The sequence below is a fragment of the Cherax quadricarinatus genome, chromosome 23, assembly GCF_038502225.1.
Source record: "Cherax quadricarinatus isolate ZL_2023a chromosome 23, ASM3850222v1, whole genome shotgun sequence".
NCBI classification, from domain to species: Eukaryota; Metazoa; Arthropoda; class Malacostraca; order Decapoda; family Parastacidae; genus Cherax; species Cherax quadricarinatus.
Window position 1 is genome coordinate 7531379 of NC_091314.1, and position 21827 is coordinate 7553205.

Sequence of the window (21827 nt, forward strand, 5' to 3'; positions counted from 1 at the left end):
TACTCAAATAACCCGCACATAAAAGACAGAAGCTTACGACGACGTTTCGGTCCGACTTGGACCATTGACAAAGTCACACTAACAGAGAAGGAGCAGGACGGCTTCTTCTTCTTCTTCTTTTTCTTCTTCCTCTTCCCCTTTCCTCTCTCCTTTTCTCCTCTGGGTTGTCTTTCTCTCTCCTGTCTCGTGTTTCTGTTCCTTCTTTATTTTATTTCACCACTTCCCCTTTCACGCACCTCGGTGCGCTTGCTCTCCCTCTGTGGGTTTCTAGCTCTCTTGCAGTGCTCCCCTTCCTTTGTATTTGACTGGCTCGTCTTCCTTATTTCCCACTTCTACCACTACCACTACTACTACCTCTTCTTCTTCTACTACATCTACTGATGAAATTAGACACATGTGCGGCGTCTGGTTGTCTTTGTTGTGGACGTTTCGCCATCCAGTGGCTGGCTGGATGGCGAAACGTCTACGGTGGGGATGCCCGGGTGTTGTGCGTGTGTCATTTCATCCTGTCGGTATTATATACAATTCTTGTACTACTACTACTACTACTACTACCACTACTACTACCTCCACCTCTTCCTGCCTATATATAGCCGTCAATTTAGTTGATAAACTCGCATTTTGTGGTAAATAAATAAAGACGTGTGAGGGTGTCGGAACTATCTACATCTGCTCTTCCTTCCCTCCTCCTCCCCCTCTATGCTTTATTATTATTTTTATTATTGAACAAGCAAAGGAAATGATACTTCATTTTAATTTTATTTCAAAATTTTTTTTTTCATCAAACCAGCCATATCCCACCGAGGCAGGGTGGTCTAAAAAGAAAAACAAAAGTTTCTCTTTTAAATTTAGTAATGTATACAGGAGAAGGGGTCACTAGCCCCTTGCTCCCAGCATTTTAGTCACCTCTTACGACTTGCATGACTTATGGAGGAAGAATTCTCTTCTACTTCCCCATGGAGATAAGAAATAAACAAGTACAAGAACTAGTAAGAAAATAGAAGAAACCCAGAGGGGTGTGTAAATATATGCTTGTATATGCATGTGTAGTGTGACCTAAATGTAAGAAGTAGCAAGACATACCTGAAACCTTGCATGTTTAAACAAAATTAATATTAATTAAATAGCTTATATTTACAAAAGCAGTGAAGTAGTCAATGTCACAACAGTGAGATGGACACACTGATCTTTGGGCCATCACAACCCTTAAACTCAACAATAAGAACAGGACAGTGATAATCTGAGAAAGTTTTTGTGATCTTGATTATTTTTTTCGCATTTGTTTTGATACCTTGCACTCATTATGGGAGCATTACTCTGAGCACATTTATTTAGTAAACCTTGTCTTATGGCCAGTAATATGTGATATTTTTACTGATGTTTACAAGTGATTGTTATTGTCATGATGGCAGTGGGAACTGCCTGTTATATGGCGCTGAGAAGAAAAATGAACTCACCAAATGTCACTTGTGAAAATCGCCTGCAAACCTTTGCAATACTAAAAAAACAACGAACTCGACAAATGTTACTTTTGAGATCACCCATAAACTTCTGTGACATGTTTGCAACAATATCTCAGAAAAAAAAACATACAGTGGAACCGCGACTTACGAGTGCCCCAACATACGAGTTTTTTGAGATACAAGCTGTCACTCGGTCGATTTTTTGCTCAGCTACGAGCCAAAATCCAAGTTGCTAGCAAGCTTACCCTTCAAGGGAGGTTCCTTGATGCTGGTGAGGGGTTCCAGTTCCCAAAATTAAGCCTGAATACCTTCCATCATCCCCCCCCCTCCACAGGCGCTGTGTAATCCTATGGGTTTAGCACTTCCCCCATTATAATAATAATAATAATAACGAGCAAGCTTCAGAACGCCACCACTAGTTGGCGCAGCAAACACCACAATATCTGCTGAGCAGTGCACGTGTTTACCTCGCCATGGAATTTCTCGTGTTTTGACTGCGTTTTGTGCAGTTACTTTGCCAAATTTCTTTTTTTCTAACCATGGGTCCTAAGAAAGTATGTGCAAAGGACAGTGATGAGAAAAAAAAGAGGATGATGTCCATGGAATTAAAACACGAAATCATAAACATAAGCGAGGTGTGCGGGTTGTGGGTTGTCGCATTAAGAGTGTAGCAAGTAAATCAGCGAAAAGCAAAAAATAAAAAAATAAATAAATAAACAGCAAATTGTAGCAGTTAAGTTCAGCGATAAAGTGTAGAATTAAGAGTGTAGCAAGTAAGTTAAGCAATTAAGAGATAGAAAAATGGTGAAACAAAACAAACTCCTCCAATACTGTTGGGGTTTATAGGGCCACTAACAGCATATACCACTCCACCAGCATCTCTTCTCCAAGGTAAATATGTACGTATACTTTATAAAACCAGTTTATTTCTTTACATTCTCTATTATGTTCATGTTTTTATACAATATTTCTTATTTATAAATACATTGTTTCAGTGTTTTCCTTATGAAACTAGTGATCTAATGCAGTTAGCCTCACCAACACTCCATTTTCTCTTATAATTAGAGCGTGGGAAGATATGGTTAGAGCAGGAATGGTCACCACCAATCACGTGACATATTTTATTCATTCTAGAGTATATATCATGGTTCTATGTTACGTATTTATATTGTTTATTACGTCATGTTAGATCAATTGTGATAAGCAAGCCGTAGAGTTGCTATGTTGAAGTATTTTGTCCTACCTCCCGAGAGCAGGAATTCCGCTGGAACGGATTAATGGCATTTCAATTACATACTTTAAATGAGGAAATTGATCTGACATATGAGCTAATTGAGTTACAAGCTAGGTAATGGAACGGATTAAACTCGTAAGTCGAGGTTCCACTGTACAGTTTTGATCAAATTGGTGTCATTTTAAAGACTGATGAACATTTTGTACAGAAAACACAATTTTCGCTCACTGGTGAGTTCATCAGTTTTCTTCTCGGAGCTTCATGTTTGTATGTGGTATGATAAATTAGACACATGTGCAACTCTTGGGTATCTTTATTGAGGAAACGTTTCGCCACACAGTGGCTTCATCAGTCCATACATAGGAGAAACTTGAAGAACAGGAGGAGAATGAGGTAATCAGTCCCTCAACCCTGAGTCAATGTGTTCAGTCCATCAATCTTGAATAGAATACGGCATATGAGCGGAGAAGCAGCTCATATGCCGTATTCTATTCAAGATTGATGGACTGAACACATCGACTCAGGGTTGAGGGACTGATTACCTCATTCTCCTTCTGTTCTTCAAGTTTCTCCTACGTATGGACTGATGAAGCCACTGTGTGGCGAAACGTTTCCTCAATAAAGATACCCAAGAGTTGCACATGTGTCTAATTTATCAACATGTCGGTTCTCTGAACCATTCATCTACAAACTTGTATGTGGTATACAGGGTGACATCAACCCTCTCCACACATTTCTAATCAACAAACAACAACAACTATAATGCAAGAAATGGAAAACTATCAGTTTTGAGACTTGACACATTACAAAGATTTAAGAAAAATTTTTTTTACTTTTTTGGGAATTTCCAGAAATGTATCCTGTTGTTCCCATTTGTTCTTTAATTAATTTTTGATGATTTTTTGAGTAATTGCTGTTATAAGAAATGTAACTACTGTCTTAACCCTTTGACTGTCGCGGCCGTATATATACGTTTGCGAGGTACCGTGTTTGACGTTATATACTCATAAATTCTAGCGGCTTCAAATCAGGCAGGAGAAAGCTAGTAGGCCCACATGTGAGAGAATGGGTCTGTGTGGTCAGTGTGCACCACATAAAAAAAATCCTGGAGCACGCAGTGCATAATGAGAAAAAAAAAACTCCAACCGTTTTTTTTAATTAAAATGCCGACTTTGTGGTCTATTTTCGTATAGTATTTGTGGTTGTATTCTCGTTTTCTTGGTCTCATTTGATAGAATGGAAACTATATTATAGAAATGGAGGTGATTTTGATTAATTTTACTATAAAAAGAACCTGGAAATGGAGCACAAAGTACAGGAAATGTTTGATTTTTGCCGATGTTCAAAAGTGAACAAATGATGTCATTGTCCAATAAATGTCCAAATAGCCATTCTAATACGCAGTCATGAATGGGTTGATGTAATTTTTACAATTATTACAGTATTGCAGTAGTCTGCATAACAGTAAATCTTCTATTTTTTGTTTGAATAAAATTTCAAAATAAAAAGCAAGAGTAATATCACAGGGACCTGGAGACATGACTGATGAACAAAGAAAATGTTATTTTAGAGCCAGGAATGTCTGCATTGTTCATTCTGGACCTTATTTTGAAATTGTCATATTTTTTAATTTTCATGAAATTGGCCAAATTGCAAATTTCTGACCATGTTATTGGGTAGTTGAAATCGGTAAATGGGCAGTTTCTTGTACTCAATCGATAGAAAAAATAGAGTTCTGAAGAAATAGTTACGAGTTTGGTTGACTGGAATAACGGAATTAGCCGAAAATAGGGCTCAAAGTGGGCGAAATTGCCGATTTTTAAATATCGCCGAAGTCGCTAACTTCGCGAGAGCGTAATTCCGTCAGTTTTCCATCAAATTTCGTTTTTTTGGTGTCTTTACAATCGGGAAAAGATTCTCTATCATTTCATAAGAAAAAATAATTTTTTTTTTTTCGAATATTTTGCGACACCAGAAGCAACTTCAGGATTTGGCCCTTCGACAGTCAAAGGGTTAATCAGCGGCCAACTGTACAGAACACTAATATATTTTGAATCATCCAACAGTCTCAACTTTCAGGCACTCAATAATTCATCCTTTTACATACATTACAAATACTGTACTATATTAAAATTTCATTGCATTTTAAAAATTAATGGAAACCTCAACCTGCCTTTCAATACTGCTCCTAAGTACAATCCTCTGATTATGTTAAAATTATTAAATTCTCCAGCACAGTTCAAAACAGTTTTTCTAATGTTCTTTCAAAACTCCAAGACTAGTTGAGCTTCAATAAATCTCCGTTAGTCATTCAATGCCTAAAATTTTCAGCTTTCCAGCTTTTAAAAAATTTATCCTACCTGAGCATTAACATTTTAAATACATTTTACCCTATATGTATTATTAAAACATGGCCATATCTTGGGAGGTTAAACAATTTCAAGTTGCTCATCAACAATTTCAACAAATATGAACTTGCATGTTTTCTATTTTGCAAGATTAAGAAGGAATATGAGAATCAAGTTATGATTGCTTTATGTAAAGAGAATCTAAGAAACTGCACGAAAAACTGCTTATATGGTGATAGAGTAAATACTTATTGATTAATGATAAAAATTTAGCAATAGAATATCACCAATATATATTAAGTGTTTAATATACATGTACATGGGATGGATCTTCTATGAAAATAATTTCAGATTACTGACTCACTAATCAATAGTAATATTAAAATATAAGTTGCTATCTTTGGCAACATATTAAAAATAATATAGAAAGGTGTGGAATAGGTAAAAAGAAACCCTAAGCAGCAGCAGCAGCAACACCGAGACAGGTAGATCAAGAGTTTTTACTGTGAAAATTCATAATGAGTAATCACCACTTTTTGCCATGATTGATGTCTTAACTTCTGACAACAAAATAATTCATTTATTTTAATGGTACTACTGTACTGTATCTAAATATGTAAAGTCAGGAGCAGGAGTGATATACATTTGCAAAGAATCAGACAAATTTTTTTAATCAGTGCATCTGTACTAAACTGGTTAAGATGTTTTACAGTATTACAAAATCAATCAATAGTTTCAAAAGCTATAAAAGAATGTATGTTGCACTGGTTATATTTTTGTTCAACATTTCTAACCAATGCACATCAAACTGGATAACACACGAACTAGGAATACAAACAAATGTGAAATAAACTTTTTCCCTTGACCCATGCAAAAAATCCAAACTCCACAAAACAGCAGCCACAAGTGCTCCAGGATCATAAAAAGGGAAGCAGGCAAGGGCTAAGGTCACCCCCACAAAGGATCCCTTACCTATAATAATATACCAGTTTTCCCTTACCTATTACTGTATACACAATTCCAATTTTTCACCTCCGAATTATTTCTTAATATTCTTAGAGCTTCCTTTTTTAACCTGCAATATATTTTGAGCATTGCAATAAATAAACCAAAGCAAGTGCTTCAGTGCTGAGGATAAATACCACAAAATAAAAAAACTGTACAGCAATTCAGAGGTAATGACTGCTAGCTAATCAATTCACTGGTACACTTAAAAGCAAAAGTATAAATATACAAGGAAATTAATAACAGATACAGTATATATTAAGCAGAAAGGTAATGACAAAATTAATAAAGTTATTAATATACATCAAATGACAAAAGTGTTACGTGAATGCAGAACCCCAGTTTGCATGCAGTGTCTGGGAGCATGAGATACAACACCTACATATGTCATGCATTTACAGTAAGAAACAATGCTTAAGGAAGATGCCATAGAGAGGTGTATCTTCAATAGCTTTAGCTCTGTAGGCAGAAAGTAATAACTATTAACATAGCATTAAATTAGCAGTAATTATTATAGAAGAAACACACCTTCAGCTACCTGAACCCAGTGTTAGGCCTGTTCAAATTAAGAAAGCAAAGAAAATCATTGCTTCATTAGAGAACATCCACTTATAATGTTACAGAAATATTGAATAGGAACAGAATATTAAACATTATCTACATATTATAAATTAAAGCTGTTGTACAGAAATAACAAAGGAGCAAACAAATATTATTTCACGATTAGACTCTCTTAAACAATAATTCGATTATACACCTAGGAAAACAAGAAAACGTCGTGACAAAAATATTGCGTAGATACAAGCCTCATTTAAAATTGTGAATTAGTTCTGGAAAAGGTGTATCTTCACAGGCACAGGGAAAGTGTTTACTTTCCTCTTAAAAAAAATCAAGTGTGATTAAAGTACAAAACTGAGAAATATTCCGCCCAACATGTACATTTAGCATTCTACCTTGCATAATAATTAATGTACAGAAAAAACCTCTCATTAACAGACTAACAGGAAGGAGGAAATGTACGATAATGCCAAGTGTCCACAACTCCCAAACTACGAAAAATTTCACGATCGTTCAGTTGTCTTCTGAAGTAATGGACTTGGTCTGCTGATGTAGAAGACAACCAGACACTAAGAATATAGAGTATAGTAGCCTATAGTACTACAATATTGTAATTTTATAGTACTCTGTATTTTACAGTAATACTACTTACCTTTTCGTGGTGGAGAGACAAGGTGTAAACCGCTGTAATCGATAGTGTTGAATAAATTATTCAGAGTCAGAAGAGCTGTAAAGCTCTACTAGTTAAAATAGTGTAGGTGGCCGAGATGTAGATGGCTGAGATGATGTAGAGAACTGAGATGTCGAGGATTTAGAAAACACAGATAACTGAGAAGACAAAGATTTCACATACCCATGCCACTGAGATGCCCCATTGTAAATTGCACTTTACTTAATATGTTAATAAAGTCACACAAAATGCTCTAAATCCAGGGAAAATTGGAGACTGAATGATGAGTGTGTGTGAGCACAAACAATAAATTGGCACAGGTGGCCTATGGCTCAGGGAACAATGAAAACGGATAGGTCCTGGACGTGGCCACTGGCCCATACCTGACAAACGATGAAATTTGCAGATTTGGCCCAGTGCTTCAGAAGACAACTGGGCACTATCACTATGGACAAAATGCAGAACTAGAGACTTAAGTCCATTTTATTCGACAATTTGAGCATCTTAATGGATTTTAGCCAATTTGTCCAAAATTGCTGAAATCCATTAATGAGAGGTTTTACTGAACTATATTTTACACTATAATACTTGAATACCTATAATACTGATCAAATATAGTAAGAATGATGCATGTTATGATTTCCTTGGAAAATATGTCAGATTTTTTGTGGAGTGGTGATGGATACAGAAAATAAGGTCTAACCTATTTTTAGATTACAAATGTGCACCCTTGTACTTGTTACCTGCCTTTTGTACAGTCTTACCCTGTTTACCTCATAAAGTCCTCCAAGTATTTTGTAAAGCAGTCTCATGTCTTCCCTCTTCCTTTGTCATCTGTTATCAAGTTCAGCTCTTATTCTTTACAAAGCAGTATTATTATTATTATTATTATTATTATTAGCACATCAGTTGTCTCTCGTCAAGGTAGGGTGACCCAAAGAAGAAACACTTTCACGGTCATTTATTCAATCATTGTCTTGCTAGAGGAATGTTGACATCACTGTTCAGATAAACTTCTGAAATACGACATCCCCACCCCTCTTTCTGAGCGTAGGCAGTCTTATTTACCTCCAGGACATAAGTCCAGCTAACAGGTTTTCCTGAATTCCTTCATAAATGTAACCTTGCTCACACTCCAACAACACATCACATTTTAAAACCACTTGTGTTCACTGACCTAACTTGCCCACACAAGCCTGTTTGCACTCAAAACCTATTTTACCCCTTGCCTTTAATCCTTCCTTGGATGACCTCTACCCCAAATTTATTGCCTTTCTAGTCATCTCACTTTGCTCCAGCTTTTGGTAATCCTACACCACCTAATCTCCACGGTTTGAATTCTCTGCATACAATTTACACCACACATTGCCCTAAAACATGATACCTCTACTGCCTCCAACCTCTTCCTCAATGCAATGTTTAAAACCCATGCTTCACACCCACATAACAGAGTTGGTATTGCTGTACTCTAGTACAATCCCCTTTTCTGCCTCCATGGATAAGGTTCTTTATCTCCACAGATGCATCACTGCACCACCCACCTTTTTATCCTCATCAATTCTATGATTCACTTCATCTTTCACAGACCCATCTGCCAATGAGTCAACTCCCAAATATCCAAACACATCTGCTTCCTCCATACTCCTTCCCTCCCAATCTGATATCCAATCTTTCATTGCGTAAGTATTTTGTTACTGTTATTACCTTGCTCTTTCTTATGTTCACTTTTAATTTCCTCCTTTTACATAATCTCCCAAATTCAACTTCCAAGCTGTGGAGTAGGGATGTATCGGATGTGAAAATTTAGATATCCACGGATGTGGATGTGTATTTGGATGTCTTACTTATTTTGCAGATGCGGATGCAAATGCGGATATCTGCTTATAGTACAATGCAGATTGCGGATGTCACATCTTGACATCCTCCCGGATGCGGATGTGGATGCGGATTTTGGAGGATAGTCATAGAACGCCAGATTTTTTTTTTTACTGTATAGCAAATACTCTTGTGAGTGAGGGACTGAACACATCGATTCCAGGCTGAGGGATTGATTACCTCAAACTCCTCTCCTTATGCCTTCCTGCTTTGTATTGGACTGATGAAGCCACTGTGTGGCGAAACGTTTCTTCAGTAAAGATTCCCACATGTTGCATAAGTGTCTCAATTCTTCAAGCAGTCAGTTTCCAAACCATTTATCACATGCTTATTTGTATTTAACACCATTTCAGCAATTTCACCAGCCCCTCCCACTCATATATTTGTCCAATCTCTTTTTAAAGCTACCCAATGTCCTAGCCTCGATCACCCTACTGGTAAGATTGTTCCACGCATCCACAACTCTGTTAGGAAACCAGTATTTACCTATGTCCTTTCTAAATCTAAATTTTTCCAACTTAAATCCATTATTTCTGGTTCTTACCTGGTTCGACACCCTCAGTACTTTATTAACATCTCCTTTGTTCATGCCCGTCATCCACTTATACACTTCAATGATATCTCCCCTCATTCTATGTCTCTCCAGAGAGTGGAGATTTAAGGCTTTAAGTCTATCTTCATATGGGAGATTCCTTATACAGTAAATCATTTTAGTCATTCTTCTCTGTATGTTCTCTAATGAGTCTATATCCATCCTGTAGTAAGGAGACCAAAACTGAGCAGCATAATCTAAATGAGGCCTCACTAGCGATGTATAGAGCTGTAAAATAACTTTTGGACTTCTGTTACTTATACTTCTAGAGATAAATCCAAATAATCTGTTAGCCCTGTTGTGCACACTTAGGCACTGCTGTCTTGGCTTTAGGTTTCTGCTTACCATGACTCCCGAGTCTTTTTCACATTCTGTATGATCAAGCTCTATTTCACCTAGCTTATAGCTTCGAGGGTTATTTTCATTACCAAGGACTAGTACTTATCCACATTGAACTTCATCTGCCATTTCTAAGACCAAGACATTAATTTGTCCAAATCCTCCTGGAGTTCTTTGCTATCCTCCTCAGAATGAATCATACAGCCTATCTTTGTATCATCAGCAAATTTGCTCATGTCACTCGTAATCATTTCACCAAGGTCATTAATGTAAATTATGAACAAAAGAGGGCCTAAAACTGATCCTTGTGGAACGCCACTAGTGACTAATCCCCATTCAGATTTGACCCCATTAATCGAAACTCTCTGCTTTCTATTGGTAAGCCATGCCTCTATCCATGCTAGAACTTTACCTCCTATACCATGAGCTCCCACTTTTCTTAAGAGTCTCTTGTGAGGTACTCTATTGAAGGCTTTACTAAATTCCAAATAAACAATATCATATCTTTGTCACTGTCTACTGCCTCAAATGTTCTACTGAAGGATGTCAGTAAATTTGTCAGGCAGGAACGACCTCTCGTGAATCCATGCTAAGATTCATTTATCAAGGTGACTTCTAATAATGTCAGCTATAACTGATTCTAGTAACTTGCCCACTATATATGTCAGGCTTATTGGAAGGTAATTTGAAGGAATGGACTTATCCCCTGATTTGAATATAGGAATCACATTAGCCAGCTTCCACAACTCGGGCACAACACCAGTAAGGATGGATGCATTAAACACACCCATTAATGGCTGACTAAGTTCCATCTTACATTCCTTAAATACCCTGGAAAACAATTCATCGGGCCCTGGGGACTTATTTTGCTTCAGTTTGTCTATCTATTTGATAATCATGTCCCTTGTGACAGTAATATTAGTCAATCTGAATTCATCAGGAACTGAATAATTGTTAATTTCTGGAATCTCATTTATGTCTTCCTGTGTAAAACTAACAAAAAACAGTCATTAAATATGGAACACATTTCTGGTTCGTTATCCGTCAGCTGTCCATTCCCAATTTTCAGAGGTCCTACTTTTTCCTTCACCTTCGTCCTATACACTTGAAAGAACTCCTTTGGATTGGGCTTTGATTCATTAGCAACTCTAATTTTATAGTCATGTTTAGCCTTTCTAATCCCCTTTTTTACTTCTCTTTTAAGCTGAACATATTGGTCAGTAAGGTTAACCTATCCTCTTCTGATATGCCTATAAATTCCACTTTTCTACCCTAAGAGATGCTTTAAACCTGAAAATACACTGCAAAGTCGCTGATTTATTAAAAAAAAATGGTCAAAGTTTTTTTTTTCTCATTATGCACTGTGTGCTGCAGGATTTTTTTTAGACTGTGCACACTGACCACATAGACCCATTCTTTCATATGAAGGCCTACCAGCTTTCTCCCACTAGATTTGAGGCCGCTAGAATTTATGAGTACTAGTACGTCAAAAACCCCTACGCGTAAGACGTACTAGTACGACGAAAACCCTCAAAGGGTTAAACTCCTGTTAACCCATTTGGGATCGTTATTATTAGACCTAATTTCTCTCTGGGGAATGTATATACACACAGTCACACAGTTTCACACACACAGTCACACAGTCTCACACACACAGTCGCACAGGTAGTTTCAAATTTAGGTTGGATAAATACTTTTTTTTTTTAACAAGTTGGCCGCCTCCCACAGAGGCAGGTGACCCAAAAAGAAAATACTTTCATCATTCAACACTTTCACCTCACTCACACGTAATCACTGTTTTTGCAGAGGTGCTCAGAACACAACAGTTTAGAAGCATGTACGTATAAAGATACACAACATATCCCTCCAAACTGCTAATATCCCGAACTTCTCCTTTAGAGTGCAGGCATTGTATTTCCCATTTCCAGGACTCAAGTCCGGCTATACAAAAATAACCGGTTTCCCTGAATCCCTTCATTAAATATTACCCTGCTCACACTCCAACAGATCGTCAGGTAGCAAATACCATTCATCTCCATTCACTCCTATCGAACACGCTCATGCATGCCTGTTGGAAGTTCAAGCCCCTCGCCCACAAAACCTCCCTTACCCCTTCCTTAGAACCTTTTCGAGGACGACCCCTACCCCGCCTTCTTTCCCCTACAGATTTATATGCTCTCCATGTCATTCTACTTTGATCCATTCTCTCTAAATGACTAAAACACCTCAACAACCCCTCTTCAGCCCTCTGACTAATACTTTTATTAACTCCACACCTTCTCCTAATTTCCACACTCCGAATTTTCTGCATAATATTTACACCACACATTGCCCTTAGACAGGACATCTCCACTGCCTCCAACCGCCTCCTCGCTGCTGCATTCACAACCCAAGCTTCACACCCATATAAGAGTGTTGGTACTAATATACTTTCATACATTCCCTTCTTTGCCTCAACAGATAACGTTTTTTTGTCTCCACATATACCTCAATGCACCACTCACCTTTTTTCCCCTCATCAATTCTATGATTAACCTCATTCTTGGATAAATACAAGGTTGGATAAATACAAACCGCATTAATGGACTCAAATTAGGTAAGTTTAGATTTAGAAAGGATATAGGAAAGTATTGGTTTAGTAATAGGGTAGTTGAGTGAAATGGTCTGCCTAGTAGGGTTATTGAAGCTAAAACCTTGGGTAGTTTCAAATTTAGGTTGGATAAGTACATGAGGGAGAGGGGTTCGATTTGAGTGGGACTTGCACGCGAGTAAATGGAATTGTCAAGGCTTATTGCTTAGGTAGCGTTTATTCTGTTAGTGCGTTGGATTTGTGAAGGACCTGCCTAGTATGGGGCAACAGGCCTACTGTTGGGAAATAAACATGCAAGCTCTGTAATTTAGGTTATAATATCCGCCACATCCTCTTTGTTTGGCACGGATGCAGATGCAAATGCGGATATTTATTTAATCGTGATTGCGGGTGCAGATGTGGATATCTCGTTTAGAAAAAATAAGGATGAGGATTTAAGAAAATGTGCGGATGTTCCATGGATGCGGACACGAATATGGATATCCGATACATCTCTAATGTGGAGCTTCCTCCACCTTTTCTATGCCCTGCACCCCTAGGAAATGTTTAATTCATCTTGCACCTCCTACAAAAGTAATATGACATCTGAAGATGAAAAAGCCAAATTTCTATTTTTTGAATCACAAATTGAACCAATTACAATACTGCAAGTCAACAAATTGAATTAAAAAAAAAAAAGCTTTTAATTCAGTGCATAAAATTCAAATATAAATTGAGCAATTAGAAAAGTTTTTGGTAAAATACATGGAATTGTGCTTTTCATTAGGACTCTTTGTTGTACCCCTCTGAAATGCCATCTTGCACTCCCTGGACATGCTTGCACCCCAGACTGAGAACCCCTGCTCTAGAATCTCTTCAAAAAAAGCATGTCATCGGCAAAAAGAAATTGTTACATTTCCCACTTTATGTGTATTAGGACTCCTATGTGCATTATTCTTTAATCCCTCATTTCTTTTACAGACCCATTTATGAACAACTATGTTGACATCTCACATCCCTTTTTAACCCTTTGACTGTTTTGGTCGTATATACACGTCTTACGAGCCAGTGTTATGAACGTATATATACTCAATAATTCTAGCGGCTTCAAATCAAGCAGGAGAAAGCTGGCAGGCCCACATGTGAGAGAATGGGTCTGTGTGGTCAGTGTGCACCATATAAAAAAAATCCTGCAGCATGCAGTGCATAATGAGAAAAAAAAAACTCCGACCGTTTTTTTGGATTAAAACGCCGACTTAGAGGTGTATTTTCATATAGTATTTATTGTTGTATTCTCGTTTTCGTGGTCTCATGTGATAAAATGGAAAACATTACAGAAATAGAGGTGATTTTGATTAGTTTCATGATGAAAACGATCTTGAAATTGAGCTCAAAGTAGCAGAAATGTTCAATTTGTACCAATGTTCAAGAGTAAGCAAATCACACCACACATCCAATACACGTCAACTGGGGAGTCTAATATTCTTTCACTAGTGCACTGATATTATTTATACCATTTTTACAGTAATGCAGTAGTCTGCATAACAGTAAATCTTCTATTTTTTGTATGAATAAAAAATCAAAATAGAAAGCAATAGTAATATAAGAGGGGCCTAGAGACATGACTAATGAACAGAGGATATGTTATTTTAGTGCCAAGAATGTCTACATTGTTTATTCTGGACCCTATTTTGAAACGCATCTTTTTTAATTTGCGTGTAATTGGCCAAATTGTCAATTTCTGACCACTTTATTGGGTAGTTCAAATCGGTAAATGGGCGGTTTCAATTGACAGAAAGAATGGAGTTCTAAAGAAATAGCTACGAGTTTGGTCAACTGGAACAACGCAATTGGCCAAAAATGGGGCTCAAAGTTGGCAAAATCGCTGATGCATACATGTTGCCGAGACCGCTAACTTTGCGGGAGTGTAATTCTTTGAGTTTTCTACCAAATTTCGTACTTTTAGTGTCATTACCATCGGGAAAAGATTCTCTAGCATTTCATAAGAAAAAATCATTTTTTTTTTTTTCCAAAAATTTTTCGACATAGAATGACAGTTTCAGAAAGGGGCCTGTGACAGTCAAAGGGTTAAGGCCTACTTTTACTGGAAAATAATCTCCCTTCTTTCCTACATGGCCTAACCTGAACCTCACCATCCACAAAAACTTTTTTTTTTTTTTTTTAACATGCTGGATCTCCCACCGAGGGAGGGTGACGACAAAAAACAAAAAAAAAAAACTTTCACCATCATTCACACTATCACTGTCTTTGCAGGGGCACGCAGATATGACAGTTTAGATGTCACTCTATACAGCAAATATCCCAAACCCCTCTTTTAAAGTTTGGGCATTGTACTTCATACCTCCAGGTCTCAAGTTTGGCTAACTGGTTTCCTTGAATCCCTTCACAAAATGTTACCCTGCTTACACTCCAACAGTCTGTTGAGTCCCAAAAACCATTTGTCTCCACACACTCCTATCTAACACACACACACGCCTACTATTAATCACCTACCACCTATTTCATGTACAGGTCAGCCATCACTAATCCAGCATCATTGGGACCCGTAGTGTGCTGGATTAGTGAGTTTGCCAGATAACAGAGTGGTTAGGTTAGAATACACTTAATTAATCTATCAATAGAGACTCTGGTACATCCTCCTCATTTTCATCACTGCTTTCTCCTCCACTGGCTTGCTGCTGTGGATTTACAACCATCTGCACAATTTCTGAGTCAGTACATATATGTATAATGATGAAATTTGAGTCAGTATAATGATGAAACATGATATTATGCTAGCCGAAATTAGTGTCGGATTACTGATAGAACTGGATAACTGATTGCCAGATTAGTGATGGCCGACCTGTATTTCCAACATCTGAGACATTGCTCCCCTACCCACCCTATCACATGACTTTCCTAAATCTGTAAATGCAAGAAGTTCCTTACCTTTATGTAAGAATTGTTCACTTTTATGTCTCAATGTAAACGCTTGGTCTACACATCCCCTACCCTTCCTAAAGCCTCTTTATTCTCTGCAATCATACTAAATCCTATGGGCCATAAACTGCAGTACTGGATTTGGTTGTAAGGATAGTCATTAGTGGTGCTGATAGTTAATGTAAGTATACAATTAACATCAGGCACAACAGGTTAGTTTATTATAAAAAATCAGTGTTTGCATTAACTGCCCTCACTGCCATTGGCAAGGAGGGCACAGTTAGAGCAAGCATGGAAGCGAAATGAAGGTGTCAAAAGTGATTTCTGAGTGGCCTCTGATTGATATGGCAGTCTAATAAATGAAGGAATTTTTAGAGCTCCCTGGCATCTCTCCCAAAACAGCCAAGAATCCAACTGCAGACTGGCAGACCATGAATAGTAGACCAAGTGACTGAGTCTGTGTGCTAGATGCCCTGAATATCAATGTGTCCAGGACAGCAAAAAAAAAGACTTCTTCGTAATGGTGGGAATGTGACAAACATTGTTGTATACAAAGTATGATGTGATGTGGGGAGTTATATTTGTGGATAGGTTATAACAGACTTTTAAGCATCTAAAACAGTAATGAATGAGGTGATGGACAATTTGAACATAGTGGCAATGTGTATAAAAGTAATGAGTACTGCAAACAACTTAGCTGTGACAATGCTGACTGACTATTAAATATCTTTGAATACTTGTTCTGGAAATACAGACACAAACCCTACTCCTCTGGGAATTTGAAACTGCTGTTGTATGCTTCTGTAGCATGAGAATGTGACTGGCAGTATTCAAGGAAGAACAAGGGGAGGCACAAATATGAATAGCTGGAACTTCCCAAGGAGAGGGAAAAAGAATATGACATCAGTGGAGTAAATTAAGAAACACTGCCAGATATTGAATGCAGAAATTAAATAGCTATAATAAATGGGGGCATCAATTATTTGAACATATCTTCCTAACTTTCTTCTTTCTTTCAACACACCGGCTGTATCCCACCAAGGCGGGGTGGCCCAAAAGGAAAAACGAAAGTTTCTCCTTTTACATTTAGTAATATATACAGGAGAAGAGGTTACTAGCCCCTTGCTCCCGGCATTTTAGTCGCCTCTTACAACACGCATGGCTTACGGAGGAAGAATTCTGTTCCACTTCCCCATGGAGATAAGAGGAAATAAACAAGAATAAGAACTAGAAAGAAAATAGAAGAAAACCCAGAGGGGTGTGTATATATGTGCTTGTACATGTATGTGTAGTGTGACCTAAGTGTAAGTAGAAGTAGCAAGACGTACCTGAAATCTTGCATGTTCATGAGACAGAAAAAAGGACACCAGCAATCCTACCATCATGTAAAACAATTACAGGCTTTCGTTTTACACTCACTTGGCAGGACGGTAGTACCTCCCTGGGCGGTTGCTGTCTACCAACCTACTACCTAGGATATCTTCCTAACACCAGTGATTATTCTGTATGCATGAGGATCATGAAGGTCACAGAAATGAACAAAATAATGAAGGCAAAGAACATTGCATGGATCCTGCAAATGAATATTTACTTCTTAAGTAAGCTATTGGCCAAGAACAATTTGAAGGCCTCCAAACATCAATGTGGCACTGAATTTCTTAAGAGTAACTAGGGAGGCTGAGAAATATACCTCATTTAGTCCAGTAGTCTAGCTTGGACAGGATGAAGGCTGCATGTAAATTAAGAGTTTGCTTTTCATCCTGCCAAGCATAATGGGCTCAAGTTTTAACCCTTTCACTGTACAGACCCCTGAAATTAATACTGCTTTGTGTCCACTCTTTTTCAAAAATGAATAAATTATTATTTTCTCCTGAAATGGTAGAGATTTTTCTGAAAGTAATGACACCAAGTACAAAATCTGATGGAAAATTTATGGAATGACACAGGCACAAAGTTAATGTTCTTGCTGCAATTTATGCATCAGCTATTTTGCCAACTTTAAGTCCTATTTTAAGCATAGTCCATTGCTCCACTTGACTAAATTCTGAGCTATTTTGCTAGTATGCCTTATACTCTATTCTACTGAATGAGCACAAGAGTCCATAATAAACAATGTAGACATTCCTGCCACCAGAACAACATATCCTCTGTTCATTAATCACATTCCCAGGCCACGACGATATTACACTTGCCTTCCATTCTGAATTCATAATAGCACAAAAATAGATTTACTCTATTTCTCAGATAATAATACACTGTAAACCATAACCACGAATGATTGGTCATGGTTTACAGTGTCCCAGTACTTGAATCAGACCTATTAAAAATAATAAAAGAGACTGGGGGTGTAAGATGGCCTTACCCATCTTCAGAAAAATTGGAAAAAATCTAATATACCCACTATTCTGAGCTCAATTTCAAGCTATTTCCAGTCATGAAACCAACCAAAATCATCTGTTTCAATATTATGTCTTCTATTCTACCAAATGATGCTAAGAAACAGCCAATAAAACCATCTGAGAAACCACCTCAAAGTCACTATTTTAAACCATACACACGATCAGTTTTGATTGTCCCATCATGCACTGTGTGGGGGCAGGACTTCTTTTTATACTGTGCACACTCATTGCACAGACCCATTCTCTCATATCTAGGCCAAAATTTACAGCTCACGGCTTATCTGAGCGAGTTGAGCTCATGAAGGACCCAGGACTCAATGACGTAGTTCTATGTGACGGCCACTGAAAGGATTAAGTAGGATCAGCCAACGAAGACATGTGGTTCTTAGAGATGTGATCTGGCACTGGCATGACATCTGACAATCAAAGAGGGCAGGAATTTAACCAAAGCACATACTAGGAAAAATGAACCGTACAGGTATAAAATAGGCTGTGGAATAATAGGGTGTCTCATAGAGGTTATGTAGTTTGTTTTAGCAACAGAAAATTTTAAACCCTGTAAAGTGGCCCAGGTAAGGATGGTAGAAATTTATTAACAATTGAGTTGCAACACTCTTGTGTAAAATATTTATATAGTATTAATTATTTTAGTTAGGTTGCTTTCCTATAACCTAAATTATCCTACTAAATCTGTGTAAAGTAAACCACAAATAACTACATTACATAAACAGGAAGATCACATCTGGGAGGGGATGATGCATCTATTGTTGCTTAATTCACTAGGGGACTATGTGCTCATCATGGGTGGTGGTAGGATCACTCACACTGACGGTTATAGATGCTATATAATCTTCATATTGCTGTGTGTCTTTTGTTTGCTAGGGAGTTCTAGATTATAACTATCATCACCTTTGTTTATCCCCATATTAAAGTCCTAAAATGTAATATGTGAACCTCTTGCAGTATATTACAGGAAGTCACAAACTTACAGGTGCTAAGTTACACCCATATGCACTCACAAATGAGACTAACATTCCATGTACTGCTTTTTTTTTATACAAACAACTCGTTTGCAAGTCGAAAAAAACAGGAAAATAATTTCCATGCCGTGCATGTACACACATGCACAAGTGATGCCCACCACAGTTGTGCACACATGAAACAAAAACAATGATATTACCTTACATATTAAGTACACTAACCTAACAATGTCATAATTCCCTCCTATTTATAGTAATTCTCCACCACACTGTGCATAGTTCTCCTATCTGATACCTTTTGTCATGCTAAACCACCTTGTAACATGTTACACATCTGATAAAGCTCACAAAATATTCCTTTAAATATCTAAACAAAGCTGCAGCAGACACTCGTACCTTTTCCCAAGGAAGTTGCAGTTAACTGGTGTTAGGCAGTGGATTAGTTGCTAATTAATAATTGAGGTTGATCATTATCCACCCTACTTAATCTAAATCTACAGCATGTTCTCAGACCTTAATAAACACAGGCGTTATGGTTGATGACGGGGCATTGTTAGTGCCCTAGTTATTGTAAAGGTGCTGCGATGTTTGTACTGTGATGGCCTATAGTCGATATAGCTGTACAAAGTTGTAATGTTTTTGCATCAACAGGTGCTGATGATCTTGTGATAATTCAACATTCACAGTCTACTACATCTCCAGCAGGTTTTGGTCATTGTTCTTCTCTTCTCTTCTTTATTTCAACCAAACATGAACCTGCTCCGCTTGGGTCAGTAGGCCTGTTGCAGTGTTCCTTCTTTCTTATGTTCTTATGTTCTTAACTGTATGATTTATACAATACACCTTTCCCACTTTTTAACTGATGTTGCAGCATATATAACAGCATATTCAATATCAGTTGAAGTATGAGTTCTTATCCCTAGTGTTCCACCAAGAATTAAGTACTAAACAATTTGAATAAAACACTTTTGTATTACAAATAAAGTAAACTGAAATAATATAAACAAAGTAACTTTTTTTAAATTCATCTATACAAGATACTAAATGGTAATAATGCAATGCCTGTCTTGAGACTAAATAAAATATATGGCACAGAAATACACAAACAAAAAAATTTGTATCTAACAGACTACAATATGTTTTTTTTTTTTTTAAGAGAATTTCATTTGTACAGGAGGTATTAAAAATTTAATGTGTGTTGAATAAATGATCATTCAAACAATATATAATAGATTCATACTCTCATACATGCAGCTAACCCCGTCAAGAAAAGTACATTCACACAAAAAATAAAAGAATGAAATTCATTAGTCAAAATACTGTGTTGGTTACCAACTCCCATCAACTGGGATATGCTAAAACTTTGACCTGAAAGTTGACAGAGGTCCTAGCGGGCACCTCAGAGAATATAAAATTCCCAAGGAATCTGGCAATGCCAAAGCTACAGGCAGACAGAAAAAAATATGCACTACAGCCAGCAGTACACATGCTACATAGGGAGTGGCAGGATCACTTGCAAACAAGTGGCCATAGAAGAAGTACATTTGCTGATCATCAATCTACGGGGATGACCTTACATACAATTTTCCATAGATAATTGAAAGGTCCCTTGAAACATTATTTAAAGAATGTGCCAATTTGGCTCTCTCTCTCACACATACATACAAACACATGTACACACACAAACACACACACACACACACACACGAACACACAAACACGTACACACAAACACGTACACACAAACACATGGTATGGAAGACAGCAAATGTAGTCCCAATTTTTAAAAAAGGAGAGAGACAAGAAGCACTAAACTACAGACCAGTGTCACTGACATGTATAGTATGCAGTCATGGAGAAGATTATCAGAAGAATGATGGAACACCTAGAAAGAAATGAGCTTATCAACAACAGCCAACACCATTTCAGGGACGAGAAATCCTGTGTCACAAACCTACTGGAGTTCTACGACAGGGTGACAGCAGTTAGACGAGAGAGAGGGGTGGGTAGACTGCATTTTCTAGGACTGTAAGAAGGCGTTTGACACAGTTCCACACAAGAGATTAGTGCAAAAACTGGAGGGCCAGGCAGGGATAACATGGAAGTCACTACAATGGATCAGGGAATACCTGTCAGGAGGACAGCAGCGAGTCATGGCAAGACGCGAGGTGTCAGAGTGGGCGCCTGTGACGAGTGGGGTTCCACAGGGGTCAGTCCTAGGACCAGTGCTGTTTCTGGTATTTGTGAACGACATGATGGAAGGAATAGGCTCTGAAGTGTCCCTCCTTGCAGATGATGTTAAGTTGATGAGAATAATTCAATCAGGCAGAACTACAAAGGGATCTGGACAGGCTGCAGGCCTGGTCCAGCAATACACAAATAACCCGCACATAAAAGAGAGAAGCTTACGACGACGTTTTTGTCCGACTTGGACCATTTACAAAGTCACACTAACCAGAAGTGGAGCAGGACGGCTATATATAGGCAGGAAGAGGTGGTGGTGGTAGTAGTAGTAGTACAAGAATGGTATATAATACCGACAAGATGAAATTAAGACACATGCGCAACACCCGGGCATCCCTCTTCCTGCCTATACATAGCCGTCCTGCTCCACTTCTGGTTAGTGTGACTTTGTAAATGATCCAAGTCAGACCAAAACGTCATCGTAAGCTTCTCTCTTTTATGTGTGGGTTATTTGTGAATTGTTCCAGTCACGGTATTGTGCCTTTTTTTGTTATTTCTGGTCCAGCAATTGGCTCCTGGAGTTCAACCCCACCAAGTGCAAAGTTATGAAGATTGGGGAAGGGCAAAGAAGACTGCAGACGGAGTACAATCTAGGGGGCCAGAGGCTACAA

The 21827-nt window shown here is 37.8% G+C and overlaps 1 protein-coding gene across 9 annotated transcripts in view; it reads right to left on the reverse strand.

Moving 5' to 3' along the window:
* The window catches only part of coro (protein coronin), a 114948-nt gene that overhangs the window by 18070 nt on the left and 75051 nt on the right, over positions 1-21827 (reverse strand). For 2 of the 9 annotated variants that reach the window (XM_070087836.1, XM_070087833.1), the window contains one exon: positions 6046-6120. The exons of the other annotated variants lie outside the window; for them this stretch is intronic. In XM_070087836.1, the coding sequence (XP_069943937.1) occupies positions 6085-6120 (36 nt within the window). In that variant the 3' untranslated portion in view covers positions 6046-6084. The remainder of the gene's footprint in view (positions 1-6045; positions 6121-21827) is intronic. 9 annotated transcript variants of the gene reach the window in all.